Source organism: Muntiacus reevesi, chromosome 15, assembly GCF_963930625.1.
Source record: "Muntiacus reevesi chromosome 15, mMunRee1.1, whole genome shotgun sequence".
Taxonomy (NCBI): Eukaryota; Metazoa; Chordata; class Mammalia; order Artiodactyla; family Cervidae; genus Muntiacus; species Muntiacus reevesi.
The window spans coordinates 15714692-15733628 of record NC_089263.1 but is presented as its reverse complement, the minus strand read 5'-3'; the positions used below and the strand labels follow the sequence as shown (position 1 = coordinate 15733628).

Sequence of the window (18937 nt, the reverse complement as noted above, 5' to 3'; positions counted from 1 at the left end):
GGGGCAGAGCTGCTGGCGGCAGCACCCGAGCCGGAGCAGGGAGCTGGGAGAGATCAGCAAAGCAGGGGGCAGTTTCACAAGCGCTGGAAGAAATTCGGGGTTTGAGGAACACAAAGCATGGTGCAACTTGGAAAAGTTCAGAGCATTTCCTCATCCAGAGGGACAGAATGGAAAAGTAGCTATTTCATGACCGAGAAACTCTGAAAACTGTAATGTTGGAGAGAAACCCAAAGGTGATAGCAGACAGAAAATCAGATATTGGCCTGCAGCACAATATTATGCTATTGTTTAGAGGGGAAAAAGCTTTTTTAAAATGGTTAGAGTCTATAGATACCACGGTTGGAAAATGGCACTCTGGTTGACTGCTTCATTACCCCAGATGTACTCAGGTGGAGGGAAATTGGAAGGTGTCCAGAGAGAAGCAATGAGACCGATGAAGGGAGTGCAGAGACTAATATGAAGACATTCAGCATTGTTTAGGCTTCCCTGGAAGCTTAGCTGGTAAAGAATCTGCCTGCAACACAGGAGACCCCACTTTGATTCCTGGGTTGGGAAGATCCGCTGGAAAAGGGAACAGCTACCCAATCCAGTATTCGTGGGGCTCCCTGGTGGTTCAGCTGGTAAAGAATCTGCCTGCAATGCGGGAGGCCTGGGTTTGATCCCTGAGTTGGGAAGATCCCCTGGAGAAGGGAACAGCTACCCACTCTAGTATTCTGGCCTAGAGCAATTCCATGGACCATATAGTCCATGGGGTTGCAAAGAATTTGACACCACTGAGTGACTTTTATTTTCACTTTTCAAGCATTGTTTAGTGGTTAAGTTGTGTCAGACTTTTTTTTGACACCATGGACTGTGGCCTGCCAGACTCCTCTGCCCATGAAATTTCCCAGGCAAAATACTGGAGCAGGTTGCTATTTCCCTCTCCAGGGAATCGTCCAGATTCAGGGATCGAACCCCATATCTCCTGCATTGGCAGACAGACTCTTTACCACTGAGTCACCAGGGAAGTCCAAATAAGAAGACAGAAAGGAACATAATGTGTGTGAATGAAACACGGCTGCTTTGGCCCCAACAGAGGGTGTGTGAACAGATGATGGGTGCTTGGGAGACCCTCACATAATCCATGTAGAACACATAGGCAGCCTTGCATGATGGTCCCTGCATGTGTGTTAGCCACTCAGTCCAGTCCGACTCTTTGCGACCCATGGACTGCAGGCCACCAGGGTCCTCTGTCCATGGGATTCTCCAGGCAAGACTATTGGAGTGGGTTAACAGTCCCTTCTCAAGGGGCTCTTCTCGACCTAGGGATCAAACCCAGGTCTCCTGCATTGCAGGCAGATTCTTTACCATCTGAGTCACCAGGGAAACCCACGATGGTGCTTATCTTAGCCCTAATCGAGTGAAATTAAGGAATGTATTCTTTGGTTGAAATCCAGGAAACCCTTGACACATATTCCACTGGGGCAGAGATCAGTGACAGCTTTTGTAGGTGCTGCTCCCTTTGCTTGGGATGTTCTTCCTCTTAAACTTGGCATGACCGGCTCCCTCAATAACTCAAGTCTCAGCTTAGGTGTCGCCGACTCAAAGACCTGACCTCTCCAAGAGAAGACCTTCTCTCTGCCCATGCAGGAGTCACTGTGGACCTCTGCCCTTCCTCTATTGATCCCACAGAGCAATATGAAATTATCTTCCAGACTGAATTATTTGCTTCCTTAGTGTCTGACTCTTTGCTGGAACATTTGCCCCCAAAGGTCAGGGATCTTGTCTATCACATCCACCGTGAGGTCCCAATAACTAATCACTATTCCAATAAACACTCATGCTCATAAAGCAGTGAAGTCATGGCAAGCACCCTGCTAAACGAGATGTGTCTATGTTAACTTATCCAGGCCATGTAGAAAACCTAAATTTTATCACTTTCATCTTTTTTTTTTTTAAGAGGAAGAAGGCTGAAACCTAGAGAGATTGAGTCACTGCACAGCAGTAGGCGCGAAATCTGAGATCTAAAGCCAGGTTCTCTAGTTTTAAAAATCAGCACTAATGCATGCATGTGGAGTCTAGAAAAATGGTATGGATGAACCTATTTTGCAGGGCAGAAATAGAGATGGAGATGTAGAGAACAGATGTGCAGACATGGGATGGGGATGAATCGGGAGATTAGGATTGAAGTATGTGCTCTGCCATGTGTAGATTGCTGGAGAGAATCTGCTGAATAGCACAGGGAGCTGGGCTTGGTGCTCTGTAATAATCTAGATGAATGGAAAGTGGGGATGAGAGGGAGGCTGAGGAGGAAGGGGACACATGTACACACAAGGCTGATTCACTTCGTCGTGCAGCAGAAACTAACACTGTAAAGCAACTGTACCCCAGTAACAAAAAAGCAACGCTCTGGATCCCGGCACTCAGTGTGGACCCCCTGTGCGTGCGTGCTCAGTCACTTAGGCCGTGTCCAATTCTGTGTGAGCCTATAGATTGTAGCCTGTTGGGCTCCTCTGTCCATAGGATTCTCCAGGTAAGAATACTGAAATGGGTTGCCACACCCTCTTCCAGGGGATCTTCTCAACCCAGGTGTACCCAACAAATATGTATTAAATAAGTGAGTCAATCAATACACGTGTGAGTGAAGGAATGAGGATTTGAGTCCAGAATATCTGCCCAGAGCAAGAAGCAAGAAACATACTGAGATTTCCCAGCTCTGGGAAGGGTGAGTCCTAAATGACATCCTTCAGATGCCATCTAGCTACAGAGGCAGTCCCCGTGCAGATTACCTGTATGGTGCTGAAAAGGATCTCCATGCCCTGAGCTGCCAGGAAGGCCTCCCTGCCCGACCGGAGCTTGGCAATACGCTTGAGGCAGAGCAGAAGCGCCCAGCGGATCAGAACGAAGGAATTGGCCGTGTCATGGCTGTGCCAATCCTGATGCAGCCTGAGCAAACTGGGGACGTAGCTTCTGTTCACTGCCCTGCGGCTGTTAGACTCTGAAACCAACGGGAAAAGGCAACATCAGTCAAAGGCTCTCCTGGGCACACCCCCCTGAGGCTGCCCCAGTGCGCATGCATGCTAAATCCTCTTAGTTATGTCAGACTCTTTGCAACCCCATGGCCTATAGCTCACCAGGCTCCTCTGTCCATGGGATTCTCCGGGCAAGAATATTGGCGTGAGTTGCCATGTCCTCCTCTAAGAGATCGTCCTCTCCCAGAAAATACTAATTAACCATAAAAGGATGACACTAATTTCCAGTGTAGAAACTGGTATCCAGTGGCAGACATCAGCTTAATCAAGTGACCAGGGTCAACAACATCAGACAAGATGTCCTGAGAAAGACACAGCATCACTTGAGTTTTACTACTATGGTATTCCTGAACCAAAATGTGTAATCTGAACATAAGCACGAGGAAAATCAGCAAACCCAAAATGGGGGATATGCTGTACATATCTGGTCTATACTTTTCAAAAATGTCAAAGTAGTAAAAGGCCAAAAAAAAAAAAAAAAGACCAGGGAGTTCAGCTAACAAAGACCAAAAATTCATGACACAGGGATATATGTATACATGTAGCAGAATAAAACTCAATATTCAGAAAACTAAGATCATGGCATTCAGTCCCATCACTTCATGGCAAATAGATGGGGAAACAATGGAAACAATGATAGACTTTATTTTCTTGGGCTCCAAAATCACTGCAGATAGTGACTGCCACCATAAAATTAAAAGACGCTTCCTCTTTGGAAGGAAAGCTATGATCAACAGAGACAGCATATTTAAAAGCAGAGATATTACTTTGCCAACAAAGGCCCATCTACCCAAAGCTATGATTTTTCCAGTATTCATGTATGGATGTGAGAATTGGATCATAAAGAAGGTTGACTGCTGAAGAATTGATGCTTTTGAACTGTGCTGTTGAAGAAGACTCTTGAGAGTCCCTTGAACTGTAAGGAGATCAAACCAGTCAATCCTAAAGGAAATCAACCCTGAATATTCATTGGAAGGACTTAAACTAAAGCTGAATCTTCAATAGTTTCACCACCTGATGCTAGTGGAAGACTGAAGACAGGAGGAGAAGGGGACAACAAAGGATGAGATGGTTGGATGGCATCACTGATTCAATGGACATGAGTTTGAGCAAGCTCTGGGAGATGGTGATGGACAGGGAAGCCTGGAGTGCTACACTCCATGGGTTCGCAAAGGGTCGGATGTGACTGAGCAACTGAACAACAATAGCGGATTCATATTACTGAACAGCAGAAACTAACACAATATAACACAATAGCAAAGCAACTATACTTCAATAATTTTTTTAAAGATATGGCATGTAAGTACAATATATAATTATAATTTAGTCCCTGGACCAAAACTAATTTTTTTCTTTTTCTACATAAGGCATTAGTGAAGCAGTTGGTAAAATCTGAATAAGGTGTTTAGATTAACCCAGTGTTGCTTTCCTGCTGGCTCAATGGCTAAGAATCTGCCTGCAATGCAGGAGACCTGGGTTCAATTCTGGGTCAGAAAGATGCCCTGGAGAAGGGAATGGCTGCCCACTCCGGTATTCCTTCCTGGAGAATCTCACGGACAGAAGAGCCTGTTGGGAGCCCATGAGGTCACAAAGACTGAGCAACTAGCACACTTCCTTACACACTGTTTCTTCCCAGGTGGTTCAGAGGTAAAGAACTCACCTGCAGTGCAGGAGGCCTGGCTTTGATCCCTGGTCGGGAAGATCCCCTGGGGAAGGATCCCTGGGGAAGGAGAAAGCAACCCACTCCAATATTCTTGACGGGAAGATCCCATGGACAGAGGAGCTTGGCTGGCTATAGTCCATGGGATTGCAAAGAGTGGGGCACAACTGAGTGACTGAGCATGCACCCACACATCAGTTCAGTTCAGTTCAGTCACTCAGTTGTGAATGACTGTTAGATATTATGTAAATGTATATCATTGGATTTTGATAAGCTATGCTTAGGTAAGTGAATATTCTTGCTTTAAGGAAATTCACAATTGTGCATGTCTATAACTTATTCTCAAATAGTTCAGAAAAAGGATAATTGAATGTGGAGGAGAGAGAAGAAAGGAGAAAGAGAGATTCACCAGATTTCTATTCCTTTTTCTTCAATCTCAGTGGACTTGGGATATGGTCATTTGAGCAAACTATAAGGCTCAATCCAAATGAAAAGGACCCTGAGTGAGAGACATAATGTTGGGAAGGCTGTCGTGTGTAACAGATGTGTGTTTTCCTGAAAGAGACTGGAAGCCAGTTTATATATCATCAAGGGGTTGGTTCCATCTGGGAAAGGAATTCCTTAGAGTCAAGCCACCCAACAAGAGACTGGACTCATATGGTGATGAGTAACCTGGCACCAAAAATACCCAGACAGAGGTTGGAAGTTGACCCAGCAGGGATGTGACGATAGGGCTTCCTTACATCCTTCAGGGAGATGTAATAGTATGATCTTACAGTGCCTTTCCCCTCTTCCACACCACAACTACAGTTTCTTTAATTTTTTGCATTGGAGTATAGAAAATTACCAATGTTATGACAGTTTTAGGTACATAGCAAAAGGACTCCTCCATACATACACATGTATCCTTTCTCCCCCGAACTCCCCTCCCATCCAGGCTGCCACAGAACATTGAGCAGAATTCTGCATGCTGTACAGTATCGCTGTATAATGGAGTTATTCAACGTACACACTTGCTATATTTAAAATGGATATATAGCAAGTGTGTACATGTTAGTTGAATGACTCTATCTGAGACCTCCCATAAGACCCCTCTGATTGATATCTGGTTTCTTCATTTTCCCAAGATACAGTCTTTTATTTATTTTTTTAATATTATTTATTTATTTTTTTAATGTTATTTATTTATTTGCCTTCCCAGGTGGCACTAGTGGTAAAGAACTTGCCTGCCAATGCAGGAGATGGAAGAGACACAGGTTTGATCCCTGGGTTGGGAAGATCCCCTAGAGAAGGGCGTGGAAACCCACTCCAAAACTCTTGCCTGGAGAATTCCATGGACAGAGGAGCCTGGCAGACTATAGTTCACTGGATTGCAAAGAGTAGGATTGGAGAAGGCAATGGCAACCCACTCCAGTACTCTTGCCTGGAAAATCCTATGGATGGAGGAGCCTGGTAGGCTGTAGTCCATGGGGTCATGAAGAGTTGGACACAACTGAATTGACTTAGCAGCAGCAGCAGCAGCAAAGAGTAGGATACAACTGAAGTGACTTAGCATTTATTTATTTGGCGAAGTAAGGTCTTAGTAGTGGCACTTCAGATCAATTGTTGCAGCAGACTCAGTAGTTGAGGCTTAGTTGCCCTACAGCGTGTGGGATCTTAGTTCCTCAACCAGGGATCGAACCCATGTCCCACGCATTGCAAGGCAGGTTCTTAATCACTGAACCACCAGGGAAGTCTCCTCAAGATACAGCTTAAATTCTCTTTGAAGAAACAAAGGGGGGAGAACGGTCTAAGATACTTCTCTCAACAGCACACATACTCCAGTTTTCATGTTAAACTCCTCACCCTGCAGGGTTGGCAGACAACCAACTACTTGTGGATTAGTTCAGACCTACTTAGAGGATGGGTAAATCCTCTCTGGATTGTGGTTCTCTCTGCCCTTGTCAACTAGGTGCCCTGTAGAACTCTAACCAGCTGACTCTCAGGCACAAAGGCCCATATCTTTTATCTTGCAGCTCTGTGCTCTCAAGACTACATTTCTGCATTATCCATACTGTTTACACTGGTTTATAGACAATCTATGCTTCTGGCCGAGTGTGAGAGGGAGAGATCCCTTGTGCTGTAATTGGAAAAGCAAAGTTTCAGCCCCGAGTCAGATTTTTCCCTAAGACCATGTAAATGCCCATGAGTAAAAAAAAAAAAAAAAATGACATAGAAATTGTGTTTTATTCCAGAAGGGTTTTCTCATAATGTTAATAGAATTCTCCTTTTATCCAGCTTGTTTGTCAAATTCTAAACTGTCAGGCTTGACTGAGCCCCACTGAGATTTTTTGACCCATTTGTGCAGTTTTTTGTTTTTTTTTTCACTTTTCACAACATTTCATTTAACCATGACCCTGAACTGAGAGTGATGAGCTTTATTCACTCTGTGATGTATTTGTGGTGGACAGTTTAAATCACCTTCATTACCTCCTTTAATGAATTATTCTTTTGTATCAAAAGTATTTCTCTTCTCGGCTGGTCAAGGCCACAAAGCACTGGAGTTCTTTACTGCCTAAATGAGGTTCCAGCCTAGCCAATATCTGATGTTTAAAAGAAAATTGAGGATTAAGTAGGAGGCATTAAAGCAAAGTATCGCCTGCTAAGAAGATGACAGAATGGCAAAAAACAGTGCACAGAGGCCCCGTGGCAATGGGAGGTTAAGCATTTCTGTCTTTCATCTATGTTAAAGGTATGAAACTAACAATGTGTTATCCTCATGACCTTCATCTCTGGTTTTGTGGGGAGGGGGAGGGAGATATGGGGGGGAAAATCTTTAATTGTCTGCGAGAAAAATCCCTTATCAAATCCCCATGATTTTATTCATGGTTTCCTGCTAATCTTCAGCAAGCTGTCATGTTTACTAACATCGAAAACAGCTACACCTCTCCTCCACCCCCAACCCTAAATCAGTCAGTCTTTCTCTGGGGATAGCTTGGGAGCTTTGCAAAAGTCAATATGCATCTAAAACTCGGCAAGAGGAGAGTCATCAAGCTGAACCAAGGCAGAGAGGACCCAAAGAATGAAATGAGGGTGGCTGGAATCAGCAGTTTCCAGGAGTTCCAGAAGGTTTGGGGGGAAGACAGTGCTTCTCCTGGGGAGGCCAGATAGCAAGGAGAAGATGTGGGCTTTCATACGCTGTTTTGGGCGAGCTCAGGGTTTGGGGGTGGGCAGGTGAGGATCCTCCAAACCCCTTTAAAACTGACAAGCTGCACTTTAGCGTGTTTATATAAATGGCTTCCTCCTAAGATTTTCTTGGGAAAAAAGTTACTGTTCTGTATTTTTTTTTTTTTAATTTCTGAAATGGATTGGTTTATCTTAAGCTGATTGGAGGATGGAGTGGAGTGGGCAGAGAGGACTTCTGAGAACCTTTAATTTAACAGCTCATCCTCAACTCCTAGGGCTTCCCTGGTGGCTCAGAGGTATTGGCTCTGCCTGCCAATACAGGAGATGTGGGTTCGATCTCCTGAGTCAGGAAGATCCCCTGGAGGAGGGAATGGCAACCCACTCCAGTATTCTTGCCCGGAGAATCCCCAGACAAGACCGAGGAGCCTAGCGAGCTACAATCTATGGGGTAACAAAGAGTCAGACTCAATTGAGCAACAAAGCACCCAACTCCTACTTCATCCAAAGGTGTTACGTCTCCTGTCTCCATCAGCCACTCCTTGGTGGCCTCCTGCTGAAAGTCTTCCCTGGCCAGTTTTTCTGCGTCAAACCCACATCCTGGTCATCACCTCCAGTTAACTCTCTTAAGTTTTACTATTTCTACCTACCTCTCCAGGTTTTATCCTCCTGAAGTCTTATTTGTAGCTAATTCTCAGTCTAAAATGTGGTCTCACAATCTTATTTTTGCTCCTCATTTCTTCATAGAAGTTCAAATGTTTTCTTTAGTACAGACCCCAATGATGCAACAGATTTTTATACTCAGGGAAAAAAAAAACAACAAAAAACAAAAAAGGAAGCGAATATGCCAAGATATACATAGTACTTATGAGGGAGGAAGATATTGATGATTCAATTTGCTGTGAATTTTTTAGCCTCAATTTACACTTCTCTGTAGTTTTTATTCTCTACGTCATCTGCAATGAACCTTAATAAGAAGAAAAAGATAGGTTACTCTTTGACAGGAAGTCCATAGACTATATGCCACATCGTAAATGTTTGTGGGCAGGACAAGCAGTCCCTGGGTTGCCATAGCAACCAATGCACCTTTTTGGTCTTACCCCATCCCTTTCAAAAGTGAATTATCTATCTCACCCCTGAAGGTATTTGAGACTGTGATCATCTCTATAAATATGTTTGTCTTTTAACAAGAAAGCCCAGAAACCTTTAAGACTCAAAACCTGGATTTCTCATGGGGGATCTCCATGCCAGAACAGGCTGGTAGAGAAGTAAGTGCCTGATGAGCCAGATTATTATACCTGCAAGCAGCCCAGCACTCTGCTACTGTTATTTGGCAAAACCAGAGGAGAATTCCATGGATTCTCTTTGTTCACCATATCTGAGAATTTTATCACCCCTTTAGGGAAAAGTGATGTTTCAAAGTGGAGGAAAAGTGGGAACCTGCTGTAGAGGAATGAACTGCACGCTTTCACAACCACAGGTCTAGGAATGAGACACATGAATTAGCGTCGAACGCCAAACTCATCTTAGCCATCATTGTGTACTCCTCACTGACTTGCTGGGCAGACCCTTCAGCTCTCTTTATGGAGACCATGCACACGGCTGTGACCTCCACCGCTTTCTAACTTTGTGACTTTGACCATGTTACTTGACAGCTCTCACCACTAAGACTTTAAAAAAAAAAAAAAGAAAGAAAGAAAGAAACTTAATAACAATCTCTTCCTTGAGAATTGTTGAGAAAATTAAATGAGATAATATATATAAAGTAGATAGCTCAACGCCTGGAATGTAATAGGCACTCAGTGTGCTAAATCACTTCAGTCGTGTCCGATTCTTTGCAACCCAGTAGACTGTAGCCTGTCAGGCTCCTCTGTCCATGGGATTCTCCAGGCAAGAACACTGGAGTGGGTTGCCATGCCCTCTTTGAGGGGATCTTCCTGACCCAGGGATCTAACCCAGGTCTCCTGCATTGCAGATGGATTCTTTACCACCTGAGCCCACCAGGGAAGCCCATACTCATGATAAGCATTATCTATTTAATATTCCACTACTTTGCTCCACCTGAGGTGAAGAGCTGACTCATTGGAAAAGACCCTGATGCTGGGAAAGAGTGAAGGTAGGAGGAGAAGGGGACGACAGAGGATGAGATGGTTGGATGGCATCACTGACTCAAAAGACATGAGTTTGAGCAAGCTCCGGAAGATGGTGAAGGGCAGGGAAGCCTGGCATGCTGCAGTCCATGGTGTCACAAAGAGTCGGAAATGACTGAGCAACTGAACTACAACAACAATTTACTATTCCAACTGGCCCTCTGTAATTTTGGACAGCAAACTGCCAAATGATCAGGACATGAACACATTCCTTTGGACGGCCTCATGCAAGAACAGGAGCACCAGGGTCACATAGCTGCTGATCTGTATTTTAGCTTTACTATGTACCAGCTGTGTAACCTTGGGTAAGTTACTAAGCCACTCTGGACTACATTTTACTACCTGCAAATATTAAAGCAAGATAAAAAAGAAACAATGACAGCATCAGCCTTACAAGTTCTTTATAAAGAATGAATTCATAGTGCAGTCCCTGGAACCAAGTATGTGCTCAATAAAAGCTCAAAAGGATGTGCTCAAACAAAAACCCTTTCCCCATACGGATTCCATTCAAACTTCACAGACATTTCACCAGTGAGAATAGCCCAAGCAAAAGTTTCAAAAGAAGTAAAATTGATAACCAGAGTCCTTCAATCCCCATGTACTGTAATTGACTTCTTACCCCAAATGGACACCTCTTTTACATAACTGCCTTAGACACCCCAAAAGATATGCTGAGGATTATTTCCCAGTGTTATCCCAGGACCCCTTACAATGTCCATAATGTAGACCTTAAGAAACTATAAATAGTTTCCTCTCTGGCAAAATGTACCCCAGTTGGGTCCTATTACTAAAGGTTTTTTAGAAGACTGGTTAGTGCTGTGAGATCTTCTTGATTGATAATGGTTAACTGTTTAATAAATCATCCTTGCTTTTGCTATGCACATATATGAATTACAGGCCCCCATCATTCTTGAGAACAGAAATCATCTTCAACCACACAGCATAGTAGGACATCACACTCCCAAGAAATTCTTGCCCAGGTAAACTAAATAGCTTTACTAAACAGCTTGATTTCCTTTTGTTTCAGGAACTTCCTGAAAAGTCATTTATATGAACCACTGACAATTCAGCTAGTCCTTTTCAGGACAGTGGTCCTCTTTTCAGGAGAGAAGACTACTCGCTGGACTCATCAAACAAACCTTCCTCCCCAAGGTTTGCTTCCAAACCCTCACCTCCCTGGATCCCCCAGCCCTGAGCAATTACATCACAAACACTGCCTGATCTTCATCAAGACCCCGTATGGAATGATCTAGTTGGAGCCACAGAACTCACACTGTGTAATATCTCACCCTAGATATCCCCTTTTCGAGATGTTACTACACAAGATAATGATGACTTTAACTACAGCCAACAGGCACTTTTAGCGGTCTTTTCATGGAGTCAATTTAGAAGATGTTTCTGGACAAAGCAGACTTTTACCAAGACTTCTAAGTCCTGTATATGAACAAAAGCTGCCTCTTTTGCCACTTTAACACCAGTTAAAATTACCGAGTATTTATTTACTGAATGTTCCCTATGTGCTCAGCATTGGGCTAATCAGCTTAGATGATCATCTCATTTGTCTCATGGAAATGCTTGAAGATAAGCATTATTTGCCTCCTCTAAAAATGAAGACAGAGGCTGAGAGAAGTTAGATAACTTATTTAAGTCCTGAGAGCTTGTAAATGGCATATGGAGAATTCAAATGGAATCCCCCATCTGCCTCCAAAGCTGACAACCCACATTGTTATCCCCAAAGCTATGATGCTGGTTTGCAGAGATTACACTGTTCTGCATTCAGATAAAGACCCTTCATTGTTACCAGGAGAAGCAGCTTCCTGCAGAAGGTTTCTGGAAGGCCAAGTCAGCAGAACACCTGAGGTGCTTGAGGGGCATGGCTATCCGCCAAATCTAACCTGGCTCAGCCCCTCCACCCAATCACCCTCCAGCATCTTCTCTGCCACCTCCCAGGCTCCTAAATTGTGATAAGAGTTGATTTTTTTTTTTTAAACTGGAGTATAATTGCTTTGGGCTTCCCAGGGGGTGCAAGTGGTAAAGAACCTGCCTGCCAATGCAGAAGACATTAGAGATGGGGATTCCACCCCTGGGTTGGGAAGATCCCCTGGAGGAGGGCATGGCGACCCACTCTAGTGTTCTTGAGTGGAGAATCCCATGGACAGAGGAGCTTGTCAGGCTACAGATCATAGGGTCACAAAGAGTCAGACATGACTGAAGCAACTTAGCACACACACACACATAATTGCTTTATGACGTTGTGTTAGTTTATGCTGCACAACGATGTGAATCAGTTACAGGCGTACATATACCCCTCCCTCTTGAACCTCCCTCCCACGCCTGCATCCCACCCCTCTAAGGCCATCATGGAGCATCAGGCTGAGCTCCCTAGGCTACAGAGCAGCTTCCCACTAGCCATCTGTTTGAAACATGGGAATATATAGATGTCAGTGCTACTCAACTCATCCCACTCTCTCCCCCCACTCCCCATGCCGCCGTGTCCACATGTCTATTCTCTACGTCTGCATCTTCATTCCTGCCCTGGAAAAAGGCTCATCAGTACCATTTTTCTAGATTGCCTATGTATGTGTTAATATATGATGTTTGTTTCTCTCTCTCTGACATACTTCAGAGAGCTGATTTTTTTACAGGAAACTCAAGAAGGTTTGTGCACTCAATGTGCTAAGTCGCTTCAGTCGTGTCTGACTCTTTGCGACCCTATGGACTATAGCCCGCCAGGCTCCTCAGTCCATGGGATTCTCCAGGCAAGAATTCTGCAGCACGTTGTCACTGCCCTCCTCCAGGGGACCCTTCTGACCGAGGTGTGGAACCTGGGCCTCCAGCAGTGCAGGCAGATTCTTTACCATGTCAGCCACCAGGAAAGCCCAAGAAAGTTTAAGGAGCCAAACAAACGGTCGATGGTTCTTGGGGTCACTGCAGGGGACATTCAAGGGTTGTCCTGACACCTAGCAGAGGCGCCCTGAGGCCAGCCCCTATGTCAGGCCCTGGAGGTGAGCATAGGGCTTCCAAGGAGAGGATGGGTCAGTTTTCAGCCTCCCCTGGCAGCTGCATAGACGCTCCCCACAAAGAAGAAGCTGTGATACATGTATGGAAACATAACTAATCTTAATGTCACCAGTAACAGAAATTATAGTCCATTATCTTTAGCTCAAATAAGAATAATGATATTGAATTAGCTTGCAGGTATTTTCTTTTTATCTTTGTAAAATAGATACATTTCAGTAAACCTGGCTATAAAGTAAATTTGGATTTTAAGCAAATCTTGCTTTCCCATTGACTGCCTTTTGAAAATTAAAGCTGCTTTTCCTAAGCTTCAGTAAGAGTGGATGAGAAGGGTAGGAAAACATCCTTCATAGTATTGTTTTAAATCTAGACTCATTCACTGTTGGTTAAGTTGTTTGCTTTTATCACCAACTCCTTCTAATGCTTTCCATAGATATATTCCCAAGCTGGAGAACTTTCTCCACTCTTGAGAAAGCCTCAGAAGTTATATCTGCCTCTTCCACTGCACTCCCAGTGCTTCCTCTGGTCCATCAAGCATGCCACGTCCAAGTGTTAGGTGCACGGCTACAGGGGAAGGGACCACTAATAAGGGCATACTCCAGACCCTAGACTGCCCCACCACTTCCCTGAATTCCATATGATGAATCCAGTTCATCTTGTACTTTATCAATTCTCAGGCATAATTTTTTTTCATATTTTAAGCCATTCCAAATTTAAGGTGCTTCTAACCAATGATGGTATTTCAATGGCAACTGGCAGCGTTCTTTTTCTCTCTGTGGCATGTACAAATGGTGCTCCTTATAGTCAATGACATCTTCGATTCGAGGAAATAGGATTAATTTTTCAATATCTAGTTTGAAAATTTTCTAAAAGGAGCTGGTTCCCAGCAAGCGGTGATCATGTGAGAGCTTTGCTCAGCATATGCAAATAAGTAGAGACAACTTGTCCCGAAACCCAGATCTTGCCGTGACTAGGCAGGCAGTAAATCATCAGTTAAAACCATACTCCTACCCCTAAACCCCAGACATCATTACTCATTCATTCAACAAACACTTCTAACAAGTACTATGTGCCAGTACATGCCAGACACCATCATGGGCCTTGGTGATACTACAGCAGGAAGTGAGATGAACATAGTCCCTGTTCTAAGGGCTTTCCATTCCCGGGGCGGGGGGGTTGGGAGAGACTCCCAGATTCAAATAGGCAAGAGCTGCGCTGTGCTTAATCAGTCAGTCATGTGACCCATGGACTGTAGCCCTCCAGGCTCCTCTGTCCACGGGATTCTCCAGGCAAGAATACTGGAGTGGGCTGCCATGCCCTCCTCCAGGGGATCTTTCCAACCCAAGGATTCATCCCAGGTCTCCCACACTGCAGGTGGATTCTTTTCTGTCTGAGCCACCAGGGAAACCCAAGAATACTGGAGTGGATAGCCTATCCCTTCTCCAGGGGGGGGTCTTCCTCATCCAGGAATCAAATCAGGGTCTCCTGCATGGCATACAGATTCTTTACCAGATGAGTACTACGAGGGAAGCCCTCAAATAGGCATACACAGACACAAATCAGGTAAATTCAGATAATGACAGTGAAAATTAAATAATGAGGAAATTCCCTGTGTGGTCCAGTTGCTAAGACTTCCCACTCCTAATGCAGGAGGTCTGGGTTCGGTCCCTGGTCAGGGAACTAGATCCCACAAGCTGCAATTAAGAGTTCACATGCCCCAAAGAATATTGAAGAACCTGCATGCTGCAACTAAGACCCAGCACAGCCAAATGTAATAATAATAATAAAATAATGATTCTAGAGGGACTGGGTAGGGTAGCTATTTTAGATCAGTGGTCGGGGCAGCTCTTTGAGGGGGACATTAGCACTGAGACTGGAATGTCGGAAGGAATCAGGATACAGAGATCCAAGAACAGAAAATTCTAGCAATCTTCAGATCAGAGTAAGTGGCTAAGGCCAAATTTGGTGAGTGCAAATAACAAAAAGCCTAGAAGCTAAAGGCAGGTGACCAAAGTGAGGGGAGGGTAATAGGAGACTGAAAAGAAGGGTGGGTGTCAGAAGGCGTGGCCCCCACCACTTTGACATTCCTCACAGAGGGTTGTGCAAGATCAGATGCAGGGAGGGACAAATATGTCAGGTAGATTTTCTCACACTACTTTCTGTTATTTGTTTCTGACATCTCTGCAAGAAAGCCCTTAGGGATGAACATCTTTGTCCAGAACTAAAATTTCCCAGGAGTTTTCCTATCCATCCAGAGTTTTCTTCTGAATTTGGATTCTTAGCCCCTGCTAAGTCCTAAGACAAACCACTATCTCTTCTGGATCATTGACAGTAACCTTCCTCCTAGTTTCACTTTGCCATTTCCATGTTCAGCTCATCAGAAGCTGACACTTAAAGAAGAAAGCCAGGATTATATCTGGAAGGAGAAACACAGAGTACCCACCTTTCTCTGTCAATGGATGCAGGAGACACCTGTCTGCCATGGCCTTGCCAGCTTGCAACCAGAATAAAAACAAGCACTGTGGATTGCAAGAAAACAAATCTGCACAGTGGTGCAAAGATCACATGCAAATTGGTTCACACATGCCTCCATGCCTCCGGGATGCGTAGAAGACAACAGCAAAGAGCTGAGTCTCCTTGCTCCTGGCCTGCCACCCTTTGGCCTGATGACACCCAATCCCACAGCACTGTAAAATCCCACAGCATGCCTGAGCCTCCTGCTTCCTCATTTAAACTCCACCCCATTGCCTGTAAACTACAGATGTGAGAGTTGGGCCATAAGGAAGGCTGAGCATGAAAGAATTGATGCTTTCAAACTGTGATGTTGTACAAGACTCTTGAGAGTCCCTTGGACTGCAAGCAGATCACATCAGTCCATCCCAAAAGAAATCAACCCTGAATGTTCACTGGAAGGACTGATGCTGAAGTTGAAGCTACAGTACTCTGGCCACATGATGCAAACAGCTGACTCATTGGAAAAGACCCTGATGCTGGGAAAGATTGAGGGCAGGAGGAGAAGGGGATGACAGAGGATGAGATGGTTGAATGGCATCACCGACTCAATGGACATGAGTTTGAGCAAATTCCAGAAGATGGTGAAGGACAGAGGAGCCTGGTGTGCTGCAGGCCCTGGGGTCGCAAAGAGTCAGACACGACTGAATGACTGAGCAAACATCACCTGTGATCCTTCCGGTCCCCTCTCCTACCACCTGGAAGGTGCCAGCAGCAGCCTTCTCCTTGGCCCCCACGCTTCCTTCCCCCCACCACTGCTCAACACATCTTACTAAAATGCACACTCAGATGCTCTCATCCTCTGCCAGAACAGCGTAACAGCTCAGAGACATCCGAAGGTCTGTGGAGGCCAACAGGGTCCTGATGTTCCCTGGGTCTCCTTGAATGGATAGGAGAGGTTGTCAGGCTGTGTGTCCCTGGAATTCGGGGGTGTGTGTTAGCCCCTCAGTCATGCCCAACTCTTTGTGACCCCATGGACTGGAGCCCACCTGCATACTCTCTCCATGGGATTCTCCAGGCAGGAATACTGGAGTGGGTTACCATTCCCTTCTCTAGGGGATCTTCCCAACCCAGGATCAAACCCAGGTCTCCCGCATTGCAGGCGGATTCTTTACTGTTTGAGCTACCTGGGAAGCCCCAGAATCAAGGGGAGGGGCTGAGAGAGAGTCTGACCCCCACTGCCACCAGGAAAGCTCTGCTGTCAGTATTCACAGGCAAAGGTTCTGCCAAGGTATTTAAAACAGTGCTATTTCATTTTTTTAAGATTTGTTTTTTGATGTGGACCATCTTTAAAGTCTTTGTTTGATTTGTGATGATTTTTTTTGTTTGTTTTTTCGCACTGACGCATGTGAGATCTTAGCTCCCGGACCAGGGATCAAACCCGCACCCCCTGCATCGGAGGGTAAAGCCTTAACCACTGGACCACCAGGGAAGTCCCTAAAATAGTTTTATTTCTTTAAAAGATCTGAACTCCTCTGGGAGTGAAGCAGAGGGATGGATTTCAGTCCCAGTGTACCGAGGGCACATCACACAATCTTAGGCAAATCAGCAGTCCTCTTTGAACCTCAATGTTTTGTCTATAGAACAGTTTTCCAGCCTCCACTATTGATATTTGGGTCCAGAGAAGACCATGGTGCTGGGAAAGATTGAGGGCAGAGGGAGAAGAGGGAGACAGAGAATGCAATGGTTGGATGGCATCAACAATTCAATGGACATGAATTTGGGCAAACTTTGGAAGATAGTGAGGGACAGGGAGGCCTGGCGTGCTGCAGTCCATGGGATCCTGAACAGCTGAGCATGACTTGGCAACTGAACCAACAACATTCTGTCTTGAGGTGGGGTCGAGGAGAACTGCCTGTGAACTGCAGGATATTTAGCAGCATCCCAATCTCTACCCACATGCTGCGAGGAACACCCCCACTCCCTGCAGATGTAACAACCAAAAATGTCTCCAGGCCTTATTATTAATAAATGTTCCCTTGGGACAAATCACTCATGTTGAGAGCTGCTGCTCTAGAAGACTTAAATATTTACCTGTCTGGCAGGACTACGGTAAGCATTAAATGAGATAATATATGAAAAAGTGCTTTGCAAACTGCTCTTATTAGGCGTCTGTAGGAAGCAGCTGACTTACAACCTGACAAATGCAAATAATTGTACACTCAATCCTGAATGTGATGAGAAAGATACCGTGCACGTTCAGAGCCCTGAGATGTTTATCTTTTTGTCTATCTCTTTAAATCTTTGTGATACTTTATCTCTGTCAATCCATAGCCAGTCATTCATTATGTCAGGGTGACACGAATTCTAAAATCCAGAATATTTAGAGTTCAGCAATCCTGGATGTTAACCCCTGCTTCCCAGAAAGAAAATAAAGTACGTTTAAGGGCATGCGGATCAACTCAGAAGGCCAGTTCTTCTGTGTTCATCTATTTACTTATTTCTTTTACTGAAAAAAAAAAAAAACCAACAACTTATAGAAGGAAGACAGACACCAAAAACATCTATGTATCATTCAACGCTCAATTAGATGTTGGGAGATGGAATGACATTGCAACAGGATTTATGCTCATATATGACCAATTTCTGAAACTCAGTATTCCTCAAGTGGTACTGATATTAAAATAAGCGTTGATCTTTATAGAGATAGACTAAGATCTAGCACTATGCTCCCACGATGAGTACATCAACTTCTTTGTTGCTGTTGTTATTGTTTAGTCGCTAAGTCATGTTTGACTCTTTGCAACCCCGTGGGCTGTAGCCTGCCAGGTTCCTCTGTCCATGGGATGCTCTAGACAAGAATACTAAAGTGGTTGCCGTGCCCTTCTCCAGGGCAGCTTCCCAATCCAGGGATTAAACCAGGGTTTCCTGCATTGCAGGCAGATTCTTTACCACTGAGCCACCAGGGAAGCCATCACCTTGTTTAAATCTTACTAATTATCCTTGGAGGGCATCATCTTCCCTGCTTTCCCAATGGGGAAATTGCAGCACAGAATGTTGACGGAACCCACCCAGTGTGGCCACGATTTGAGTTCAGTGTGTTGACAGCCAGCATTGAGACCATCGTGCAAACACTCTTCTCCATCATGTTTGATCCTTCTAGCGAGTAAGAGGTTTGAGCTTTCAGCAAACACAGGCTACCTTCACACGTGACCCTGAGCCTCTCTGAACACACCTGCACTGTTGTCAAAGCAGCATCATGGCTCAAAGTTACAGTCAGATAATCAGGCAGAGGGAAAACACTAGAGAGAAACCCAGGTCTTTAATGCTGAAGAGGATCATCTGGTTAAAACTCAGCCAGCCTCCTTCTTGGGTATGAGAACCAGAAAGGTTGCAGTCTTATTAAAACAATATATTCTGCAGACAACAGTTTTATGTCAAGCAGAGAAAATACACGACCACAGTCCACAGTTCTGGTATACCCC

The 18937-nt window shown here is 44.7% G+C and overlaps 1 protein-coding gene across 1 annotated transcript in view; it reads right to left on the bottom strand.

Annotated features, from left to right (window-relative positions):
- The window catches only part of AGBL1 (AGBL carboxypeptidase 1), an 889948-nt gene that overhangs the window by 729860 nt on the left and 141151 nt on the right, over nt 1–18937 (bottom strand). The window contains exon 7 of the mRNA XM_065906215.1: nt 2769–2977. Within this exon, the coding sequence (XP_065762287.1) occupies nt 2769–2977 (209 nt within the window). The remainder of the gene's footprint in view (nt 1–2768; nt 2978–18937) is intronic.